Raw genomic sequence first — 22,391 nt, forward strand, 5'->3', positions numbered from 1 at the left:
GGAGTGGTTAGTAGAGACCAACTGTATATTCCGGTCCACCCTGTTGGGTGGACTAGCACCTTTCCGCTGGATGCTGGGGCTCCGGTGGCAAAGGAGCCCCAGTAAGGTGGGAAAGGGCGAGAGGACAAACAGACTCGGGCTAGCAACGGAGCGACGGAGTAGCGCGGAGGGGGGAAAGGCCCGTCCCCCCACCTTACCATCCGGCCGGACCGAGAAGCTGGAGAGGTCGAGTCCAGTCTGGGTCTGTCCCGTCCCTCTACTCCCTCCGCCTGGGGGGAGAGGGAGGCAGGCTCGGGTATGCGGAGCGAGCATGGGTAGACCAACCCACCCCCCGACTCTATGGAAGAGCGGGAGGGGGGAAGGAGACTGGACAGGCGTCTGGCTGCTCCGTGATCACGTAGTGACCACGGGGCGGTAACTACAAAACAATGAGACAATAAGGCCTAGAAAACACCACCGGCTGATCAGAGAGATGCTATCGGGAAGCAACCGAACTGAGGAGCGGTAGCATATGGGCCCTATGGGCCCTAACCTAGGCTAAATGAAGCCAGACGCCTACACTAACCTAAATACAATATAATATAAAATGAATAAAACATGAAAGGAAGAAAACAAAATAGTAGGAGAAAAAATCCAGGAGTGTACGACTAACCCGAAGGAAAGTCTACCACTCAAAGCTAGCCGGGGCCGATACTAAGAGCCGTGGCTAGGGTCTGGATAGAAGGAGCCTACATAAGGTAAAAGGCATGCATGCATGACAAAAAACCGTGTAGACTGTACCCTAAACAAAACGGATGATTAAAATAGAGCGTATTAAAGTAAGGGAATGTTCTGGGTATGGGAGACCAAGAACGAACCCGCCACGAGGCAGAACAATGCTGCCATGCTTCCGACCTAGAGTTCGTATTTATACCTAAAAAACGGCAAATACGGGCTCAGGGCCGGAAAAAACCAATTAGCAATAAATACTGAGTACTTAACTTAGCTGCTGCGATGGCTGCACGCTCCATGATAAATAAATCCAAGAAAAGGGCACAAAAAACACAGAGCAAAAAAGGGCACGTGTATACCGTGTGCGCTAACTGAAAAGGATGGCCACCAGAGGCGCAGCAGTCGGCAGCATGGGATGGAGTAGTAGTAGTTGCTGCCCACTCTGTGGGTCGGCTCTCCTCTTGTGGGGATTTTGTAGTGGGAGATTTCTATTGGCATTCGGCTCGTGGTAGTGGTCTCACTCGCCATAGTGTTCATACCGACACCCTCTTGGAGGGTGAGCGAGTCAGTTGTACTGACCTTTTTCTTTATTTATTTATTCTCTGGTATGTGTTAGTACATTTACCCTAGAAATAATAGATTAAAGGATATTTCGCGCAGCGACACGAGCTGAGCCCAGAAATGATTTTTTCAATTTCAACATGTGTCAAACTCATGTCAAGTAGTTGCAGATGAAGCAAATGATAGAGGATAAGCAATTAAAAAGTTAATTTTAATTGTACAATTCAGTATAAAAAACCATTATATTTTTGTTCGTACAATTCATTACGTATATGCTATAAAATTTTGTTTATGACAGTTAATTATCTGAAAGCTAATAACTTGTATTGATTCTATGGATGTGTTCACAGATCTTGTAATGTTTAATGGGTAATTTATTTTTGAAATCAAATAAAGTTCATTTTCAAAAGAAAAATAGTATAATTTTATAAATTTTTCTGGCTTACAGGAAGCTGAAGAAGCAAAAAATAGATCATCAAAAGTAGAAGGTCCATCAAATGATGCTGATGATGATGAAACTGAAGAAGACAAGTCAAAAATTAAACCAAATGCTGGTAATGGATGTGATTTAGAGAACTACCGATGGACTCAAACTCTACAGGAAGTTGAGGTATGTATCGAAGTGTTTTCGCTTTTGTTTTGCATTGATGAGACAAACCGGAAAAATAACCAAAGCCAGCCTATCAAAAAGAAATGGAGATACTACTGGAAAAGTTTAAGGATTTAATTTCAAAATTTTCACATGGTAACTGAAAGTGAAGCCTTCTTTATTTTCTGTGTAAAGAGAGACTCCTGGAAGCAGATATTCAGCAATCTGTGCTAAACTAACAAAATAACAGAGTGATAATTTTGACAGCCAGAATTGAGGTGCATTCAGGTTGAATGTTATGATTCAACAAGAACTGCAGATGGTAATCTTGAGATACAGGAGTATTATTACAAGGTGAATGGTCATAAAATTTTCTCCAATCTAGAAATAATAGGAGGATAACAAACACTATTGATAGTTAGGTCTGCAAAGTTGTTTTCTGTTAAACGATTTGAATAGTTAGTCACAAACTTTAGTGCCTGTCCTTTAAATAACTGATCATATATATACATAATTGTACTTACTAGGTTTAATTATATGAACACTGGGTGTTGACTTTGCAAGGCTTCTCATATTGATATAATGGGTGTTAGTGCTACATGATATAGCTTTTTGCTTTACCATTTCTGACTGTTCTCTTTTGATATTATAATTGTCAATTTTGGTTTTCTTTGCTGAACAGATGGCAATATTATAACCCTGCACCATATTAAGTGCTTCATTGTTCTAGCCCTCTCAATGTGTTGAAGCTATATAACAGATGAAAGAGACCATAAACTGGGGCTATATTTCTGCCCAGTTTGAATCTAAATAATATATTCTTCACATTTTCTCATTATTACTTGAGTCTTTCTTTTCTCCAAGCTTTGGTGTCCAACCTCACTCACTACAAACTTCAACTGTGGGGTTTTTCTACCAGTTGGAGCTTTAAACCCTTTTGTTGTATATTGCTTCCCTTCTTGCTGTTCAACATTTCTTACCTCCCCCCTCCTTTCCCTATTGTGATTACAGGCGGCCCGCGGTTAATGGCGCAATCACTCAACGGCGAATCAGTTTTACGGCAGTCGTCAAAAATATTCATTAAAAAAATAAGGCATTTTAAAGGTATCTTTACGGCACAAATTTCAGTTAACAGCGCCACTAGCGCCGTTGTCTAACGAGTTCATACATTTGTAGAAATGCCGTTCAGACCATAAAGGTTATGCAAATTATATTAACAAATTTTATGGAGAGTTATTACGTAGGTATTAGGGTAAAACATATGCCTCTGACGCTGTTCTATGCCGAAAATATCGAGTTACATAAGTGCAAATTTAGCTATGGATGTGTCGATTCATAAATGTTCATGCTTTTGTTTAAAATGTGTATGAAAATGTATTACGTGAAAGGCATTTTTATTTCTGTACAGAAATATGATACAAAGGCAGCTTTTGAAACTGCCTTTCACGTTATGAAATACGATATTTTTTCATGTTCTTTCTTGTAAGCCGCCGCCTGCCGCTCTTCCGAAAATATCGATTTAAAAAAAGTGCAAATTAGCGATTGATGTGTCGATTTTATAAATGTTTATGCTTTTATGTTTAAAATGCGTATGAAAATGTATTACGAATAGGGTATTTTTATTTCTGTGCAGAAATATGATAAAAAGGCAGCTTTTGAAACTCCCCTTCAAGTTATTGACTACGATGTTTTTTTCAAGTTCGTTCTTGTATGCCATCGTCTGCCTCTCTTCCGAAAATATCGAGTTAAAACGAGTGCAAATTTAGCGATCGATATGTCGATTTTTCAAATGTTTATGCTTTTATGTTTAAAATGTGTATGAAAATATATTACGTAAAGGTATTTTCATTTTTGTACAGAAATAAGATACAAATTAAGGCAGCCTTTGTAACTACGCTCCACGTTGTCAGGGGATGGTTTTTCATGTTCGTTCTTGTCCGCCAGTTCCGAAAAATGCATTGTGTTATTTTATTAATTATGCATCTTTACCATAAATCCTTTGAAAAGTTATACATTATTTCACTGTATCCAAGAATATTGTATGTATTCTCATATTATTGTATTTTAAAATACTACGGCAAACTTAAGCCCGTATTCCGCGGAGCAGCCAATGTTGTGGTTTGAAATCAGCTGATGAATACGAGTTTGTTTCACCATAACGCAATTCTGAGCGAATGCTCTTGCTTCTAGTTAGCATAAACGAATATCTATATACAGTACTTGACTTATATGAGACAAAGTTATTTTTCCTTATACAGCGTGTTTTTAGGTGGAAATATTTATTGAATATGTCTCGTTGTGAATGTGAACTACTATTTTTTTCGTTAACAGATTACGTTGGCGGCATGTTTATTGCGTAAAAAATTACGTGATTCCGTTCGCAATAATCCTTCATATCATTGCAATACGAACTTTACGTTATTTATCTTATATCGGCGTGAAACCAACAGTAAAATGTGTTCTTTCAAGCACAGTAGTTTTGATTAAAATGATTTTATCCCAATTTTATCTACAGTTGTGTGTGATGGCAGACGTTTACTGCAGTTCTATCCTTGTTGCCGATGTACGATAATAGTCATTAGCAGCTTGAACAGTTTTCTCAGCTTCAGTTATAACTAGGTTTAAATTTAACGGTATATTTCCCGATTGATCTTTAATCTATATTGATCTCTGATCTATAGCGAATAAAGTTATTACATTAAGATATCTCAGTTCTATTCTATACATAACGCCATTTATAACAAATACGGCAATGTTGCACTGTAGTACGATGATCGAAATACAAGCCAAACAGATGTTATCCAGTTCGGTTGTACTTAGAAAAAAAAAAAAGTCTTTTCTCGTTCGGTTGTTCATGGCTGTATACGTTCACGCAACGAGTATAACGTTAAAACCATACTTTCATCATTCTCTTTTGCTGTTATTGAACTTATGTAACTAGAAGATGGATAAAGTTAGGCCATTGTAATTTGATCTCTCATAAAATTGGACTATCGTAAGACTAATGATCGTAACCTGAACACTACAGCTACCTGTACACTGTATAAACTTTATTATATCTTTACATACTCTAGACACCCACATATACTGTACAGTAAATTCTATAGTACTATACTGCATAAATATAATTTTACTTATTGCGCCGTTGTGGGATTACGGCGCCTTTGACTGGTCTAGAGTTTCGAAAGAAGGTGTGCGGCGGCCGTAGGCTTTAAAATCGCTCAGCGTTGAAAATCGCTTGGCGTCGGTGGCCAGGAACGGAACCCCTGCCGCTAACCGAGGGCCGCCTGTATCAAGAAATGATACCACTGCAATGCTGGAATTGGGATATATTTTTCTCATCAATGATTAATGTGTAGACTTGGGTTGGACTAACTCTTAAACTGACCATGGATTCCTGGGGTGGGTCATTTTATGGGGCAAGGCCCTTTTCACACTAAAAAGACTGGGTCTCCCTACACAGCTTAATTCTGTCCACAAAGTTGATGTATCAGGAGTTGTAGATCAACCCACTTTTCCTCATTTGGTCAGTTCAACAGTCAAGATATCAAAATTCCTTTTTATTGCAGTATCTTACCGAACTATTATACAGTTGTAGGTTCCCTACGAATGGCAGACAATAGATTCAAAACTTCCGCGGTGGCGCCACCATTGCTGATGTAGGTGACATCATCTCCCTCCACTCAAGGGAGCTACAGGTACAACTGCCCAGGTAACATCAATTCGTTCTCTGCTAGCTTCTGGTGAATATCTGTGGTCGGTGCAGACATTTTCTTCATTTGTTGGGAAGTATATCTTACCAATATCGGTGAAGTATTCAACTTTGTGTTTTGTGGGATTGAAGCTAGTTAACTGAATTTCTTTTCTGCAATTTTGTGGCTTTACCATATTGTCGGACTCTAGTCCTTCAGGAGTTAGGTTTTGTGCAAAACTAGGTTAGTTAAACCAATATATGATACGCATTAAGTGTAGGGGTTGTGAGTGCTCTATAGAGTCTACTTGTGATGAATGCAAGGATTGGAGTGAACAACATTGGAAAGTATTTGCTTCTCACTCGGGGAAGGTAACTAAGGATAGGAAGAGGAAAGCAGCTCTCAGAGCTGAAAGACTAGTATAGCTTCTTATTCTTCTATCAAAGCACCTGCTCCTATCCCATCTTCTTCTCCTCTTATTATGTCTCTGATATTCATTCCTCATACTCCTGCACCTGTAACTCCCTTGCCAACTTCCCGTGGAGTTACTCCTGACACCATTGCCAGCCTCGAGTCTAAATTTGAAAAGAAATTTGATGTTTTAGCTAATAATTTTATGCAGTTAGGTTTATCTGTAAAGGCTTTCTTGGAAAAGACTATTTAAGTGAAAAGTGTCAGTGCAGTGCAATCTGAGGGGGTGGCTGTTTGTCCTGATAGTTCTCCTAGACGAAGGTCCCTGTCCCACTCCCCCGCCTCAGGGAGAAGACATACCGGAATGTCCAAGGGAGACTGTCGGGGTTTGCCCACACACACAGTCGCTTCCTCTGTCGATTCTGTGGTGCGACAGCAGGATTCAACTAAACACCATTGGAAAGGTGTGTCGTTCGGTAATCAATTATGGACAGAGTCAAGTGATTCGTCGTCAGTTAGACATCGTTCGACTGAAGAGGTGTTCTCTCCACCCCCTGTGAAGAGGAACATAGAAGTAGACAACCCTCGCCCGTTGTGTAGCGTAGCTACATGGACTTCGCCTCGGATTCTCACGACAGCGACAGCCGCCTTCGACTTGGTTGTGGAACGACCGATTCTGAGTCCCTCAAGATCTTCGACTCATCAAGCTGTTAGAACTTTACCTTTGACTTTGCATGCGACAGATACTTCGACTGGCGCAAGACCTTCGGTGTCGATCGTGTCGAAGTCCACAACCCCAGTTGCTGCGACTTCAACTCAAAAAGACGAGAATTTAGAGTCTCTATGTCGACAATTGTAGGAGCTGATGAACTGGATGAAAGAAAGCAAACAATGTCTGAAGAACAATGAGTCGAATCAAGAACCCACTCTGTCGCCTATCTCTTCGGATGACGAGGAGGACTTAGAAGCGGACTCTGTTCCTCTCTCGTGCTATTCTTAGCTTTTACACTATCAACTGGACATGTACCTGGATTACTTCGTAGCAGCCGTTCCCAGGTCGCCTGCTTCCAAGTCCTTGACCAAACCCAACACCAAATCATCTAAGTGATCCTTCAATCCTTCATGCTCCGGTAGGGGGCAGACTGAGCCTCTTCTAGGAGGAATGAAGTCGCAGAGGGGCAGAGCCCTGGATGATCCAAGTTCTCCTGTTCGGTTACTCCATTCCTCTCAAAGACACTCCTCCTCTATCCAATGTTCCCATCGCATTGCCCGCCTACTCTCCAGGAGGTTTGGAGAAATTTTTAGTCTCAGCTTGAGAGATAGAGACTCTTGCAGAAGGTGGTCATAGAGGAGGTAAGCGACAGACCATCCCCCAGGTTTTGCAACCGTCTGTTTGTAGTCCCCAAGTCATCAGGGGGCTGGAGGCCCGTACTGGATGTAAGTGCACTGAACTTGTTCGTTCAGAAGACCAAATTCAGTATGGAAACGACTCGTTTGGTGTTGGAATCCCTTCGCCTAGGGGATTGGATGGTATCCCTGGATATGCAGGACGCATACTTCCACATCTTAATTCACCAGGACTCCAGGATATACTTTTGGTTTGTGTTCATGGGCAAGACCTACCAGTTTCAAGCTCTTTGCTTCAGCCTCTCAACAGCACCGCAAGTATTTATGTGAGTGCTGACTCCCCTGGGGAAGTGGTTACACCTCCTGAGCATCAGAGTGTGACTCTACCTAGATGACTGGCTTCTCCGCTTCTCTTCGGAAAGTCAGTGTATGAAGGATCTCAAGAGGACTCTCATTAACTGACTCGTTAGGTCTTCTTATAAACGAGGAGAAATCTCAGCTAATTCCAACTCAGAGCATTCTCTATTTGGGTATGACTCCGAACTCTCGAGTTTTTTGGACTTCTCTATCACCAAAGAGATTTCAGTCGTGTCTGGAAGTAGTTCAGGACTTCCTGGACTGCAAGTCCTGTTCCGCCAACCGTTGGACCATTCTGTTAGGAACACTAGCTTCGGTGGAACAGTTCGTCAAACTCAGAAGGCTGCACATGAGGCCCCTACAATTCTTCCTGAAGGCATCATGGTGCAGGAAGACTCAACCGGACTCAACAGTATATTCTCGATTACAGACGAAATCAAGGAGCACTTAGTGTGGTGGCTTTCAAAACCAAGACTGGTAGAGGGTCTTTCGCTTCGTCCGCTCCACCTAACCCTTCAGTTCTTTTCAGATACATCCGATGCAGGTTGGGGAGCCCTATTGGGGAAGAACGAAGCGTCATGGAAATGATTGGAAACTCAGCGTTCTCTTCATATCAACGTGAAGGAACTATTAGCAGTGTACCTGTGAGTTCAGGTGTTCTCTCATCTCATGACGGGACAGGTGGTAGCAGTTCATGGAGACAACACCACAGCACTTTCCTACATCAGGAAACAAGGGGGAACGCACACCTTCACCCTCTACAATCTTGCAAAAGATTTGCTTCTGTGGGCAGAAAAATTTCAAGTTTCGTTGATCCCTTGATTTGTTCAAGGGAAAATGAACGTGTTGGCGGACGAATTAAGTCGATGTCACCAAGTACTGCCGTTGGACTCTCGATGCCAAGGTCTGCCTAGACCTTTGGAAGCTTTGGGGAAAGCCGATGATAGACATATTTGCAACTTCGAGGAACAACCGCCTTCCGCTGTTCTGCTCTCCAGTCCTGGACCCTCTTGCATGGTCAGTCGACACAGTGTTACTAGACTGGTCGGGCCTGGAAGAGTATGCCTTTCCCCTGTTCGGCCTAATAAGACAGGTGCTAAACAAAGTGTTATTTCATGAAAAAGTTTCACTGACACTAGTCGCTCCGTTCTGGCAAAGAAAGGAATGGTTCCCAGATCTCAACTTGCTCGTAGATTTCCCCAGGCTTCTTCCGTTAGAGATGTATACTCAAACAACCGCACTTTGCAAGATTCCACCAAGGATTATCTGCTCTGGCACTGACAGGATTCAGACTGTCAAGAGTCTCGTCAGAGTGAAAGGTTTTTTGAAACGAGCTGCAGAAGCTATTGCGACCTGCTTAAGAGATTCTTCTAACAGACTATACCAGTCTAAATGGGGAGTGTTTCAAAAATGGTGTAAACAAACTAAAGTTTCTTCTGAAACATCTGTGAACGAAATAGCGGATTTCCTCTTATTCTTAAGGGACGTTAAGCCCCTTTGACTATTATGGGATACAGAGCGATGCTAGCTTCAGTTTTTAAACACAGAGGATTAGACCTATCCACGAATAGTGATCTTTCAGATCTAATTAAATCGTTTGAGACTTTCAAATTGTCAAAATACTCGATAGCATGGAATCTTGATATAGTATTTATATGGCTTTCGGGTCCTCCCTTTGAGCCGCTACTTTCTTCGTCTATGAGGAATCTCATCAAGAAGACATTATTTTTAGTTGCATTAGCATCAGCTGGATGAGTTAGTGAGCTACACGCGAAGGACAAAAAGGTAGGATTTTCTCAAGGTGATGCAGTTTGCTCCGTGGAGCTCAATTTTCTCGCGAAAAACGAGAACCCTTCTAGTCCTTGGCCACATAGCTTAGTCCTCAAGAACCTGACAGACTTTATAGGCCAGGAAGAAGAAGAAAGGCTCTTATGTCCCGTGTGGGCATTAAGTGAATTGGCCTTCTGCAGAGCGAGAAAGATTTGAAGTCAGTCGAATCGTTTGTGGTGCTCTGTTAAAAATCCCTCTCGCCCTCTCTCAAAAAATGCTATCTCCTTTTTTCTGAGAGAATTAATTGTCGAGGCACACACTCAAGCTAACGACGCAGTGTTTCCTTTACTAAGAGTGAAAGTACACAAAGTTTGAGTGGTAGCGACTTCCCTCGTTTTGCTATACAACTTGTTGCTATCCGCTATCCTCCAAAGTACCTTTTGGAGGTCTAAATTTGTGTTTGCTATGCATTACTTGAAAGAAATCGAGACAGTGTTTGAAGATTGTAAGTCTCTCGGTCCACTTTCAGTAGCTGGCATGGTGTTGGGGGAAACGACATAGGGGGTTGCTCCCTCCGTTGGCCTGTGTTTCACCTTGTATCAAGGTTGATGAGTTAAAGGGAAGTTGAGGGGTACAGTGTACCTGGAGTACTCACCAGTCATTTTAGTTTTAGTTTTGTTGGGTAAAGGTTTTTAATTCAGTGTAGGTGACAGTTGTGTTTTCATGTTGGTTTTTTCTTGTCTTAGCCCAGGGCAAGGGCAATATTTTGTTGTATCTTCGTTGAGTCAGCGGTAAACACCATGACTACAAGGATATTCCACTCCATGTAGAGGCACCCATTGGTCATACTCCAAGCCTTCTACTACGTAAGATGAGCACTGACCAGAGGCAGTATTCTCCTGCAGTAGCTCTCTTACAAGGTAAGGTACAACAAGCACTAACAGTGGTTTTGGGTCTTTTTTTTCAAGAACCATGTTATTTTTTAATTAAGCTTACATCCACAGCCCCCCCTTCCTTGCAGTGGGTAATTAGCTGTAGAATTGTTCGGTAAGGAACTGCAATAAAAATGGAATTTTCAATATAAAATAAAATTTTATTGCATACTTACAGAACAATTATTAATTAAAGCCCTCCCTCCTCCCCACAGGTGAATGGCTGGGCAGAATGAATTGATGTTACCTGGGCCGTTGTACCTGTAGCTCCCTCGAGTGGAGGGAGATGACATTACCTTCATCAGCGATGGCAGCGTCACCACGGAAGTTTTGAATCTATTGTCTGCCATTTGTAGGGAACCTACAGCTGTATAATTGTTCGGTAAGTATGCAATAAAATTTCATTTTATAATGAAAATTCCATTTTGATGATCCAAGTAGATCAGCATCAGCCAAGGCTTCCAGCCAAGGAGGGGACATCTCTGCAGGGACACCTGCATTACCTGGAGTAGGTAGTGCCACAAGGGTATTACAGAATTAATTCCCTGTATTTGCAACTTACGAGGCTTGTTTTTCTTCAGGATGCTCATTTTGTTATCATTTTTGCAATAATGTTGGCAAACTCTGTAGCAACAGGACCTAAACCATTCAGAGTTGATGTTTGTGCTTTGAGAGCTTCAAAACTACTATTCTTTATGGTTGCATGGATACGTGGTTGGTGAAAGAGCATTCATCCTTGGCCAACAGCAAGAGGCACTTGGTAAGAAGTGGAATCTTTTCAGGGAACTCCATCACACCACCCATTGCAATCTACCTCAGAAACCTGAGAGGAACAGGGTCTAGCCCTCATGTCAGCCAACATTAGAGAAAGTTACCTAGGCCGAGGCTAACAAACTTGAAACTATCCAAGTTCATACTAGGAAGGCTAAATGTCTTTCCATTGAGCCTTAGCAGATTGGAAGCCCCAGGGGCCTTGCTTTACAGCACTTTGTAGGAGTGCTTCCTCTTTGTACATTACACCTGCCCAAGGGGGATTTCTTTCTAGCCTCAGAGTCTTACTCTGACCTATTAGTTTGAAAGTCATTCGTACATTATCTTGCCACAAATCCCACTGTTATCTTAACTGTTGTGTCTTCAAGGCATATAGGCAATCCACATGCTTTGATGGGCAGTCACCTTCATTGGAGTATGGTGTTAAGTCATCCTGTCACATGCTCTTACTTTGTCTTAATTCTAATGGCCGATAGTCAAGAGTTGGACTTGCTTTCCCTAATGAAGAGGATGGAACTATAAAAGAGTAGATAGCTTCATTCTACAGTAGATCCCCGTGTTCACTGTGGATGGGTACCTCACCCGTAAATGTCTAAAATCTGCGAACACTTAAAACCCCTCCAAAAATGCTAGAACTGCCTATTTTGATAGCTAAAACAAAAATACCCTCTAAAAATGTTCATACCAGAGTTTTTTAACCCTTTAACGCTGATTGGACGTATTAAACGTTTATTTAAATTGTCTGTTGGGTGCTGATTGGACGTATGGTACGTCGATATAAAAAAAGTTTTTTTTTTTTTAAATTCGCAGAAAAATAGTTATAGGCCTACTAGGCAAAAACTTTTGAATTATGTGCCTTGGGGGATGCTGGGAGCTCACGGATCAAGGCGTTGTTTTGTTTACAATAGTTACCCAGGTGCGCAAGCGCGAATTTCTTTCTTCTCGGCACTAAAAAGCATCAGCGACACATCTCGGAAATTATTTTGTCACTTTGACATAATTTTTGCATCATTTTATATTAGCCGTTACATGGGGTATTATATATGAAAATGTGCGCAATTTCATGTAAAATACAACAAAAAACAACTCATGGTTGTAGCTTTTATCAGTTTTGAAATATTTTCATATAAATAACGATAAGTGCCAAAATTTCAACCTTCAGTCAACTTTGACTCTACCGAAATGGTCAAAAAATGCAATTGTAAGCTAAAACTCTTATATTCTAGTAATATTCAATCATTTACCTTCATTTTGCAACACATTGGAAGTCTCTAGCACAATATTTTGATCTATGGTGAATTTATGAAAAAAACTTTTTTCTTACGTCCGCGCGGTAACTTCTGAAAAAATCATAAATTTTTTTGTCCGATTGTCGTAATGTTTGCACCATTTTAATTTAGCCGTTACATAAAGTTTTATATATGGAAATTTTGCACAATTTCATGTAGAATACAACAATAAACAACCCATGGTTGTAGCATTTATCAGTTTTGAAATATTTTCTTATAAATAACGATAAGTGCCAAAATAACCTTTGGTCAACTTTGACTCGACCGAAATGGTAAAAAAACGCAATTGTAAGCTAAAACTCTTACATTCTAGTAATATTCAATCATTTACCTTTGGAAGTCTCTAGCACAATATTTGGATTTATGGTGGATTTATGAAAAAAAATAAAAAAATTTCCTTACGTCCACGCGGTAGTTCTTCCGAAAAAAATCATAAATTTTTTTGTCCGATTGTCGTAATGTTTGCACCATTTTAAATTAGCCGTTTGTGATGGTAATTGCTTCCTAGCAAAGAACGATAAAGGCAAGGAGAACGCATTTTCGAGAAGTTCGGCAGCAAGGAGGCGTTAGCGCATTGTGTTGGAGGTCCCTGTTATCATGATGGTTCTAGAATCGGCAGGAGTGTTGTGGAACTCGTCGGGACATGAGAAATGCCGCGATTTCTGATGCAATACCTCGTCTAGATCCATCTAAGAAGTTCTAGAAATCCCTGGAGTCTGTGAAGTTCGCCGTAGGCTCCACCCCCAGAGTGCCTTATAAATACGACGGTCATAGCAGGAGAAAGCAGAGATCGTAAAAGAGAGACACCAGTTAGTCACAGAGAGATATCCTCAGTAAGAGCCATAGATCAGATTATCAGTGAGAGATCAGCAGCAGCAGAGATCATCCGAGAGAGATAAGAGAAAAGGAACCGACGAAGGATCAGAAAAAAAGTTGCTCGAGAGTTGGTTGGATACTGGTCTAGTCCTAGTCGTCTTCAGGAGTGGACAAATCATCTCGTGTTATCTCGACGTCGAGCAGACTTCAGAGAAGAAAAGGTCCTGCTAGAGGTTTTGGGGAGTTCCTGCCTTTCAAGTAGACTAGTTTCTGCAACATGGAGTCAAGAGGATGTCTGCAATCACCGTTTTCCTTTTGAGAAGCCATCCCTTCGAATTGCCAAATTGACTAGCAAGTATTTGAATTGCCTCACTGTTCCCCCAGTACATGCAGTGTAAGATTCTATCTTTTTATATAAATAGGAGATACCATTCTGCATTTACCTTTGTTAGTAAGCTTGTAAAATGAAGGTAAATGATTGAATATTACTAGAATATAAGAGTTTTAGCTTACAATTGCATTTTTTGACCATTTCGGTAGAGTCAAAGTTGACTGAAGGTTGAAATTTTGGCACTTATCGTTATTTATATGAAAATATTTCAAAACTGATAAAAGCTACAACCATGGGTTTTTTTTAGTTGTATTGTGCATGAAATTGCGCACATTTCCATATATAAAACTTTATGTAACGGCAAATTTAAAATGGTGCAAACATTAGGACAATCGCACAAAAAAATTTATCGGAGGAGTTACCGCGAGAACGTAAGGAAAAAGTTTTTTCATAAATTCATCATTAATCGAAATATTGTGCTAGAGACGTCCAATTTGTTGCAAAATGAAGGCAAATGATTGAATATTACTATAATATAAGAGTTTTAGCTTACAATTGCGTTTCTCGACCATTTCAGTTGAGTCAAAGTTGACCAAAGGTTGAAATTTTTGCACTTATCTTTATTTATATGAAAATATTTAAAAAATAATAAAAGCTACAATCATGAGTATTTTTGTGTTGTATTTTACATGAAATTGCACACATTTTCATATATAATACTTCATGTAAAGGATAATTTAAAATAGTGCAAAAATTATGTCAAAGTGACGAAATAATTTTTGAGATGTGTCACTGATACTTTTTAGTGTGATAAGAAAGAAATTCGCGCTTGCGCGCCTGCGTAGCGATTGTAAACAAAACAACGCCTTGATCCGTGAACTCCCAGCATCCCCCAAGACGCGTGATTCAAAAGTTTTTGGCTGGTAGGCCTATAAGTATTTTTCCGCGAATTTAAAAAAAAAAAATTTTTGAGTCGACGTATGATACGTCCATTCGGCATACGGGAGACATTTTGACTCGACATTTAATACGTCCATTCGGCGTAAGAGGGTTAATAGTGCCCAAAACTATATCAGGAAAACTAAGGGAAGCACACAGGACATTATTCCACTACGCACCAGCATCAACAATGCAGCGTCTATTCAATGCATTGCCAGCTCATCTGAGGAATATATCAGGAGTGAGCGTAGATGTGTTTAAAAATAAGCTCAACAAATCTCTAAGCTGCATCCCAGACCATCCAAGATTGGAAGATGCATTAGCATCACCACCACGAAGAGACCTCCCTGGCATGGCGTTTAAAGATCTACCCTGTTGCCATTTACAAAATAACAACTTTGCACTTGTGTGGTAGACCTTTGAATGTCTTTGAGACAAAGCCTGAGGCTATAATTATAAGATTATAGTGGCTATTCACTTCCAGGTACTATTTTAATCTCCTTCCTATTCTGCCCTGTTTAGGATTTGTCTTTAGTCCATTTCTTCTCCACATACAGTTATTGGAAAAACAAGTTTAAAAAATGTTTAGAGAGAGAGAGAGAATTGTTTATTTGTTTAATTTTGTACTCATCCAACGTACTCTATGTAGCTGTATTTCCTTACTTACCAATTTATTCCTTACCTATGACATTAAGAATTTAAATGCATGTGGAACTGTTTGAAATATTGGCAACAGCACCAAAATGAGATGCCATGTTGATAGAAAATCTGATTCCGTTTCTTGTTATTTCATAAAAATCCTCAGCAGTCATGAACCTATGTAATTGACTTAGAATTCTGCATCACGAAAAAGATTATATTTGATATCTGTAATTGGAGAAATGGTTTTATCTCTGTTTTTGTTATAGATTTGGCAGATATGCCGAGATTGAAACAAATGTAGGGGACCCACTGGAAAGTTCATTTCATTGTGGTTTGACTATAGCATAGTACATAAAGGGTATTGCCTAATCCAGATTATTTTAGATGACTCTTAAATGTAGTATAGGCAATATTACACAGCTCACTAATATTTAACCTTTTAGCTAGGATAATATTTTTGTCTATCCCATGTTGTTGGTTTATATCTAATCCTAGACTATTTGATCTAAACTACTGCTTGGGCAAATAATAGGGTATTTCTTGAAATGTTCTCATTTAGCCTAGTACGTATATGGTATTGCCCAGTCCAGATTATTTCGACCACTGTTAAATGTATAGGCTATATAAAACAGTAACTCAACTTACTAATGTGTAACCTTATAGCTAGGCTATCACTTAAAGGTTCTTATTTACTCTAATCTAGGCTACTGTCTAATCCAGGTTATTTAATTCACAATTAAGGGTATGGGTTACATAAATCACAATTACCTTAATATGTAGCCTTAAGGGGGCCGGCCGGAACCCCTATATATGGTGGTATAGGGCGAAAAATGCAAAGTCATGAAAAAATTCATGGAGCTTCATATGGCAATTGAGAATACATATACGAAATATTTTGTCAAAATTCCTCTTACTTTCGTAGTTACAGGGTAATTAGTTAACGCAACTCAATAAGCCTAAAGCATTGATCCGTACAAGAAAATGCAATATTTCTTCTATTATCGTAAATTTTGATAATTATTGTCAAAGAAATTGGGAGAAATGGCATCTGTAGACATTCCCCGAGTCGAGAAGGAGACTTCAGGCTCAGCTACCAAGTCCAGTCCTGATTTAGTGCGATCACAGACTTCAAGTAGTCTACACGTTCCATTTCACCTCTGACATTTGCCTGCATTTACGTATGTTTATGTATGTTTCGGCAAGAATTTCATCATGCCAATGAGGAAAAGACAAGGAAAACATCTCGCTAACATACAGACGAAGAAAAATTGCTCAAGTATTATTACAGAATATCATAATATATGCGTAGTTAGTGAAGAGAGAGGGGAGGGTTGCGAAGTAAGGGTTGCTTAGTAACGCCCCCGTCTTGCTTGACAGCACATGTCACACTGTGCCCAAGGCTACGATCTTTGAGCAAAGAGATCTTCATTTATGATAAATAACAAAGTTTTGGTTTTTTAATACCCAAAATGGAATATGAAATTCATAATAATCATGATTTATTAAATTGTCTTTGTAAAAAAAAAAAAAAAAAAAAAAAAAAAAAAAAAAAAAAAAAAAAAAAAAAAAAAAAAAAAAAAAAAAAAAAAAAAAGAGTACGCCTTCGAGTTTCACCTCTTGACATTCTCTTGCATTTACGTTTGTTTATCTTTGTTTCGGGCAAGAATTTCATCATGCCAAAGAGGAAAATACAAGGAAAACATCTCGCTAACATACAAAAGAAGAAAATTCGCTGTAATAAGCCGAGTTAGTGAAGGGGAGAGAGAGAATTGCGTAGGAAGGAGTGCCCCATCTTGCCTCAAGCAGTGCCCCAGGCTGCGATATATGAGCAAAGGGATCATCATTTATGATTAAATTATGATAAATAAAATAGTTTTGGTTTATTAATACACAAAAAAGAAATATACATTCATAATAATCATTATTTATTAGCATTGTCTTTATAGAAATACGAAGGGAATCTTTGAACGCCCGTATCTCAAAACTATACTTATTGACCTTCCAAATCTATCTTCTCACTTAGTTTTAAAGCTATAACATTGGAATTTGGTATATAACTCAGAAAGACATTATAGAACAATCAAATAGAGCCCTTTTTTCCAATTTTTGTTTCGTATTTTTTTTATAAAATTTTTTCTCCTAATTTATAGGGTTTATTTTTTTACCATATTGAAAAATTCATATCTAGCAAAAAAATTACTTTTAGAAAAAAAAACTCGCCATTCAATTGGAGGTCTACATCAGGTCTATATATGGTAGTAATCCCAGGTCTTAATATTAAATATCAAGGGAGGAGATAGAATTTGAAAAATGGTTATTTTCGGGATAAATCGCCCTGGCGTCACAAAACCGAAGGTCAGAGGCGAAAATCATATGCGGTTGGGAGATGTCACAAGTCACCTTATTAAGTGGTATGAATATCAAAGTCCTGTCCTTAAAAAAGGGCATTAGCCGGCCGGCCCCCTTAAGACTAGGCTACCATCTCATCTAGCACAGATTACTATTTTCATCTTATGGCAGAATCAAAGCTAAGTGAAAAAAGCAAGCCAACTCCCCACAGTTACATTAATCATACGAGCTGACAAAATTTCCCACACTCACACTTTCCCCTTTACGTTACACTTTTACATGCAGGACAATTGGTTTAACGATATACTGGACACACAAAACAAACACGTACTCACCTCAGGCTCCAGATACTCAGGGCTTAGCTGTGCTGTCCGCTGGATATAGGCTAGCCGAGACACAACCAACGCCGATAATCACAACACAAACCAACCAACCGAGAACCACAACCCCACAACAACTTAACAACCCGACAAATCACTGAACAGACGAACACCAACAGCTCAAAACAACACGCCAACCACACAACTCATCCCTGCACAACAACCCACCAACACCAACACTGCCCCAATCACCACTCATAGACACCGAAATGCACGGCCAACCTCTTCCACTGCACCACAACCAGACAGACACATGCACAACAACTTGACAACACCAAAATCAATCAAATAACAAAACATCAAATGACCACCAACAGATAACTGCTGGCCAAACCAATTCTACTTCTTACGACTTCCGTAACACACTCCTGCCACTGATATACACAACAGAGTGCCACAACAGACACTTACAACTGCCATTCAACCACTCCCATTTATTCCTCCACCAATCTCCCTCTCTCTCTCTCTCTATCAACCCTCGAAGATGTCAAATATAAACTACCATCATTACTCCATATTACCTCCCCCATTACATTTGACAACGTCTCCTTACACTCACAACATCCACACTAAATCGCCTTTCGCAACACCCAAGGATGCTCAGATGCAGGCCCCTTAGATTTTGTCTGAGGACCCTCATACATTCTTTCAGTTACATCGCCATTCACTTCTTCCAAAACACTTTCATTCAAACTCCCATTATCTCCCTCACTACCATCCTCCCAAATCCCATTCACTACTTCACCGATATCCTCTAACACTGATTCCAACATCTCCCCTATTTTGGCTACCAAACCACTCAGTTCATCCATACTTTGGTCAAATTCCTGCAAAGACTTATCCATCATATCAACTACCTCCTTACTACTCAGTTTCCTTCTCACTAAAGTCTCATTTATCCCTGCTAACTCAAACCCACATACACTACAAGTATCATTCATTCCCTCAAAGTCATCCGTAGCACATGCTATATCAACCGTTTGCACCCTACCACTAACCCCTCTATCATGCAGTTCACATTATTCCCTTTCATTCCCTTTCCTTACCTTCTTCTGCTTTCTTCCATACTCAACCAACTCTAGCTGCCGATCTCCCAGACCCATTTGCTCACTGATGCTTGGCCCACATTTATTCACTCTCAACCACTCACTCATTGCATTTTCTCAAACACTGTCGCATACTAGAGGACCCACCCAACTTAATCCCCTTAACACCTAGTTTCCCGAATTCCCAACCTGACTCATCCTCTTTTGCCTACACACACTCACTACATGACCTTCCATTTCACATTCAACACATTTTTCCCACTGTTCTTTACACATCCTGGCATAATGCCCGTTCTTCCCGCAATTACCACAAACCTCAGTCACACGGGTACCCCGGCATCCACTTGCTATATGCCCTACTTGCCCACACCTGTAACATTTAATATCCCTATCTTTCTTACACTCACTCACTAAATGCCCTGTTTGCCCATACCCGAAGCATGCTCCCAACGCCCACCGACATTTATTCTTCTCGAGTCCTGGCTTTCCACATCTGTAACACTGCTGCTCTCGTTCACGACTAACCAACCCAACTTTTCCAACGCTTGCACTCCGATCTCTCTTACTTACGTCACTTGCTCTAATGCTCCTTTCAACCACTTGCTCTGCCATTCACCTTGGCCCTTCTAAAACTGCCTCCCTATAGCTCTTAAACTCTGATATAACCTCAGCTACTTCAGTCCTAACACTAACACTTCCACTCTCTTTCATACACCTATCTAACTCGTAATCCTCTACTATTTCCAAAATGTCATTCCACGTCAACCTTTCATTCGTCCATAGCATTTTCTCCTTACGTTTCAGATTTACAAACTCATACACACTCTCAGGCACAGACGCCAACAACTTCCTCACTAACACTTTACACTCTTTATCCCTTCTTCGCCAAACTTTTTCCTGGCTAATGTTTCCACCTGCACACATACATCGACAACAACTCATCAACATTCATACTTACCTCATCAAAACCATGTTTTCTCCTATATCTAACACTACTCTTTATCCTCTTCGCCTGTTCCACAATCCTGTCTTTCACACTCTCATGACTCTCATGAGGCACATTCCCCACACTCATCATTACCCCATACATACTCAACAAAAATCCTGTCAAAAAGCTACCCAACTCTCTTGCCCAGACTCTCTTGTTATCCATGTACTTAGCCACACAATACTTCTCATGTTCCTCAAAAAAGTCCCCTACGTCCCTACTTCCATATTCCTTGTGCACAGCCACACCTCCTCATGTTCCTCCAAAAAAAAAAGTCCCCTACTTTCCATTATTCCTTGTCAACGTCCACACATACCTCTCATGTTCCTCAAAAAAGTCCTCTACGTCCTACTTCCATATTCCTTGTGCACAGCCACACAATACCTCTCATGTTCCTCAAAAAAGTCCCCTACGTCCCTACTTCCATATTCCTTGTGCACAGCCTCACAATACCTCTCATGTTCCTCAAAAAAGTCCCCTATGTCCCTACTTCCATATTCCTTGTGCACAGCCAGTCAATACCTCTCATGTTCCTCAAAAAAGTCCCCTACGTCCCTACTTCCATATTCCTCGTGCACAGCCAATCAATACCTCTCATGTTCCTCAAAAAAGTTCCCTATGTCCCTACTTCCATAGTCCTTGTGCTCACAATACCTCTCATGTTCCTCAAAAAAGTCCCCTACTTCCATATTCCTTGTGCACAGCCTCACAATACCTCTCATGTTCCTCAAAAAAGTCCCCTACGTCCCTACTTCCATATTCCTCGTGCACAGCCACACAATACCTCTCATGTTCCTCAAAAAAGTCCCCTACGTCCCTACTTCCATATTCCTCGTGCACAGCCTCACAATACCTCTCATATTCCTCAAAGAAGAGTCTTACATCCCTACTCCCATATTTCTTGTGCACAGCCTCACAATACCTCTCATGTTCCTCAAAAAAAGTTCCCCTACGTCCCTACTTCTATATTCCTCGTGCACAACCTCTCAATACCTCTCATGTTCCTCAAAAAAGTCCCCTACGTCCCTACTACCATATTCCTCGTGCACAGCCTCACAATACCAATCATGTTCCTCAAAAACGTCCCGTACGTCCCTACTTCCATATTCCTTGTGCACAGCCAAACCATACCTCTCATGTTCCTCAAAAAAGTTCCCTACTTCCATATTCCTTGTGCACAGCCTCACAATACCTCATTATGCACAGCCACACAATACCTCTCTTATTTCTCAAAAAAATCCCGTACGTCCCTACTTCCATATTCCTCGTGCACAGCCTCGCAATACATCTCATGTTCCTCAAAAATGTCACCTACGTCCATACTTCCATATTCCTCGTGCACAGCCTCGCAATACGTATCATGTTCCTCAAAAAAGTCTCCTACGTCCCTACTTCCATATTCCTTGTGCACAGCCACACAATACTTTTTATGTTCCTCAAAAAAGTCCCCTACGTCCCTACTTCCATATTCCTCGTGCACAGCCACACAATACTTCTTATGTTCCTCAAAAAAGTCCCCTACGTCCTTACTTCCATATTCCTCGTGCACAGCCACACAATACCTCTCATGTTCCTCAAAAAAAGTCCCCTACGTCCCTATTAATTATTCTTGGCACAGCCTCACAATACCTCTTTCAGGAAAAAAATCCTCAAATATTCCCTAACGTCCACCACCTACCATATTCCTCGTTCCCGTGCCCACCAGCATCCACAACTACCTCTCATGTTGTCGAAAATATCCCGTGAACGTCATTAAAAAACTTCAGCCCTTCCTTCCGTGCACAGCCTCACAAGTTGCCTTTTTTCTCAGTTCCTCCAAAATATTTCCTTCCTCGTGACAGCCCTTACCTTCCAAAAAAATAGTCCCTCTGTGCACAGGCTCACAGTGCCTCTCCCAGTTCTAAAAAAAAGAAAAAAAAGTCTGCTGATACGTCCTAATTCTATATTCCTCATGCACAAAGCCTCACAGTGGGCCTCTAATGTTCCTAAAAAAAAAAAAAGTCTTGTACGTCCCTACTTCTTATATTACTCGGAACAAAAAAAAGCCCTCACAGTTGCACTACTCATGTCCTCAAAAAAGCCTGCCCTACGTCCTTACTTCCATATTCCATCGGCACCACTAGATCTAACAATACATCTCATTTCCTCAAAAAAAGTCCCCCTACCGTCCATTTCCAATATTCCTCGTGCACAGCTACCGAAAGATACCTTCATGATCCTCAAAAAAGTGAATCCTGTATGCCCTATTCCACAAGTGCTGTTCACAGCCCTCACAATGCCTCTCATTTTTCTCAAAAGTCAGACGTCCCTTTACTTCCATATTCCTCGCTGCCCACAGCCTCACAGGGCCTCTCATGTTCCTCAAATAAAGTCCTGTACGTCCGACTTCTAATATTCCTCATGCACAGCCTCACAGTGCCTCTCATGTTCCTAAAAAAAGTCTTGTACGTCCCTACTTCTATATTCCTCG

At 40.6% G+C, this 22,391-nt stretch overlaps 1 protein-coding gene across 3 annotated transcripts in view; it reads left to right on the forward strand.

Annotated features, from left to right (window-relative positions):
• LOC135218237 (nuclear migration protein nudC-like) overlaps window positions 1-22,391 on the forward strand; it is a 522,861-nt gene that overhangs the window by 120,176 nt on the left and 380,294 nt on the right. For all 3 annotated transcript variants that reach the window (XM_064254394.1, XM_064254393.1, XM_064254391.1), the window contains exon 4: window positions 1,721-1,882. In XM_064254394.1, the coding sequence (XP_064110464.1) occupies window positions 1,721-1,882 (162 nt within the window). The remainder of the gene's footprint in view (window positions 1-1,720; window positions 1,883-22,391) is intronic.

The sequence above is a fragment of the Macrobrachium nipponense genome, chromosome 9, assembly GCF_015104395.2.
Source record: "Macrobrachium nipponense isolate FS-2020 chromosome 9, ASM1510439v2, whole genome shotgun sequence".
In the NCBI taxonomy this organism is placed as follows: Eukaryota; Metazoa; Arthropoda; class Malacostraca; order Decapoda; family Palaemonidae; genus Macrobrachium; species Macrobrachium nipponense.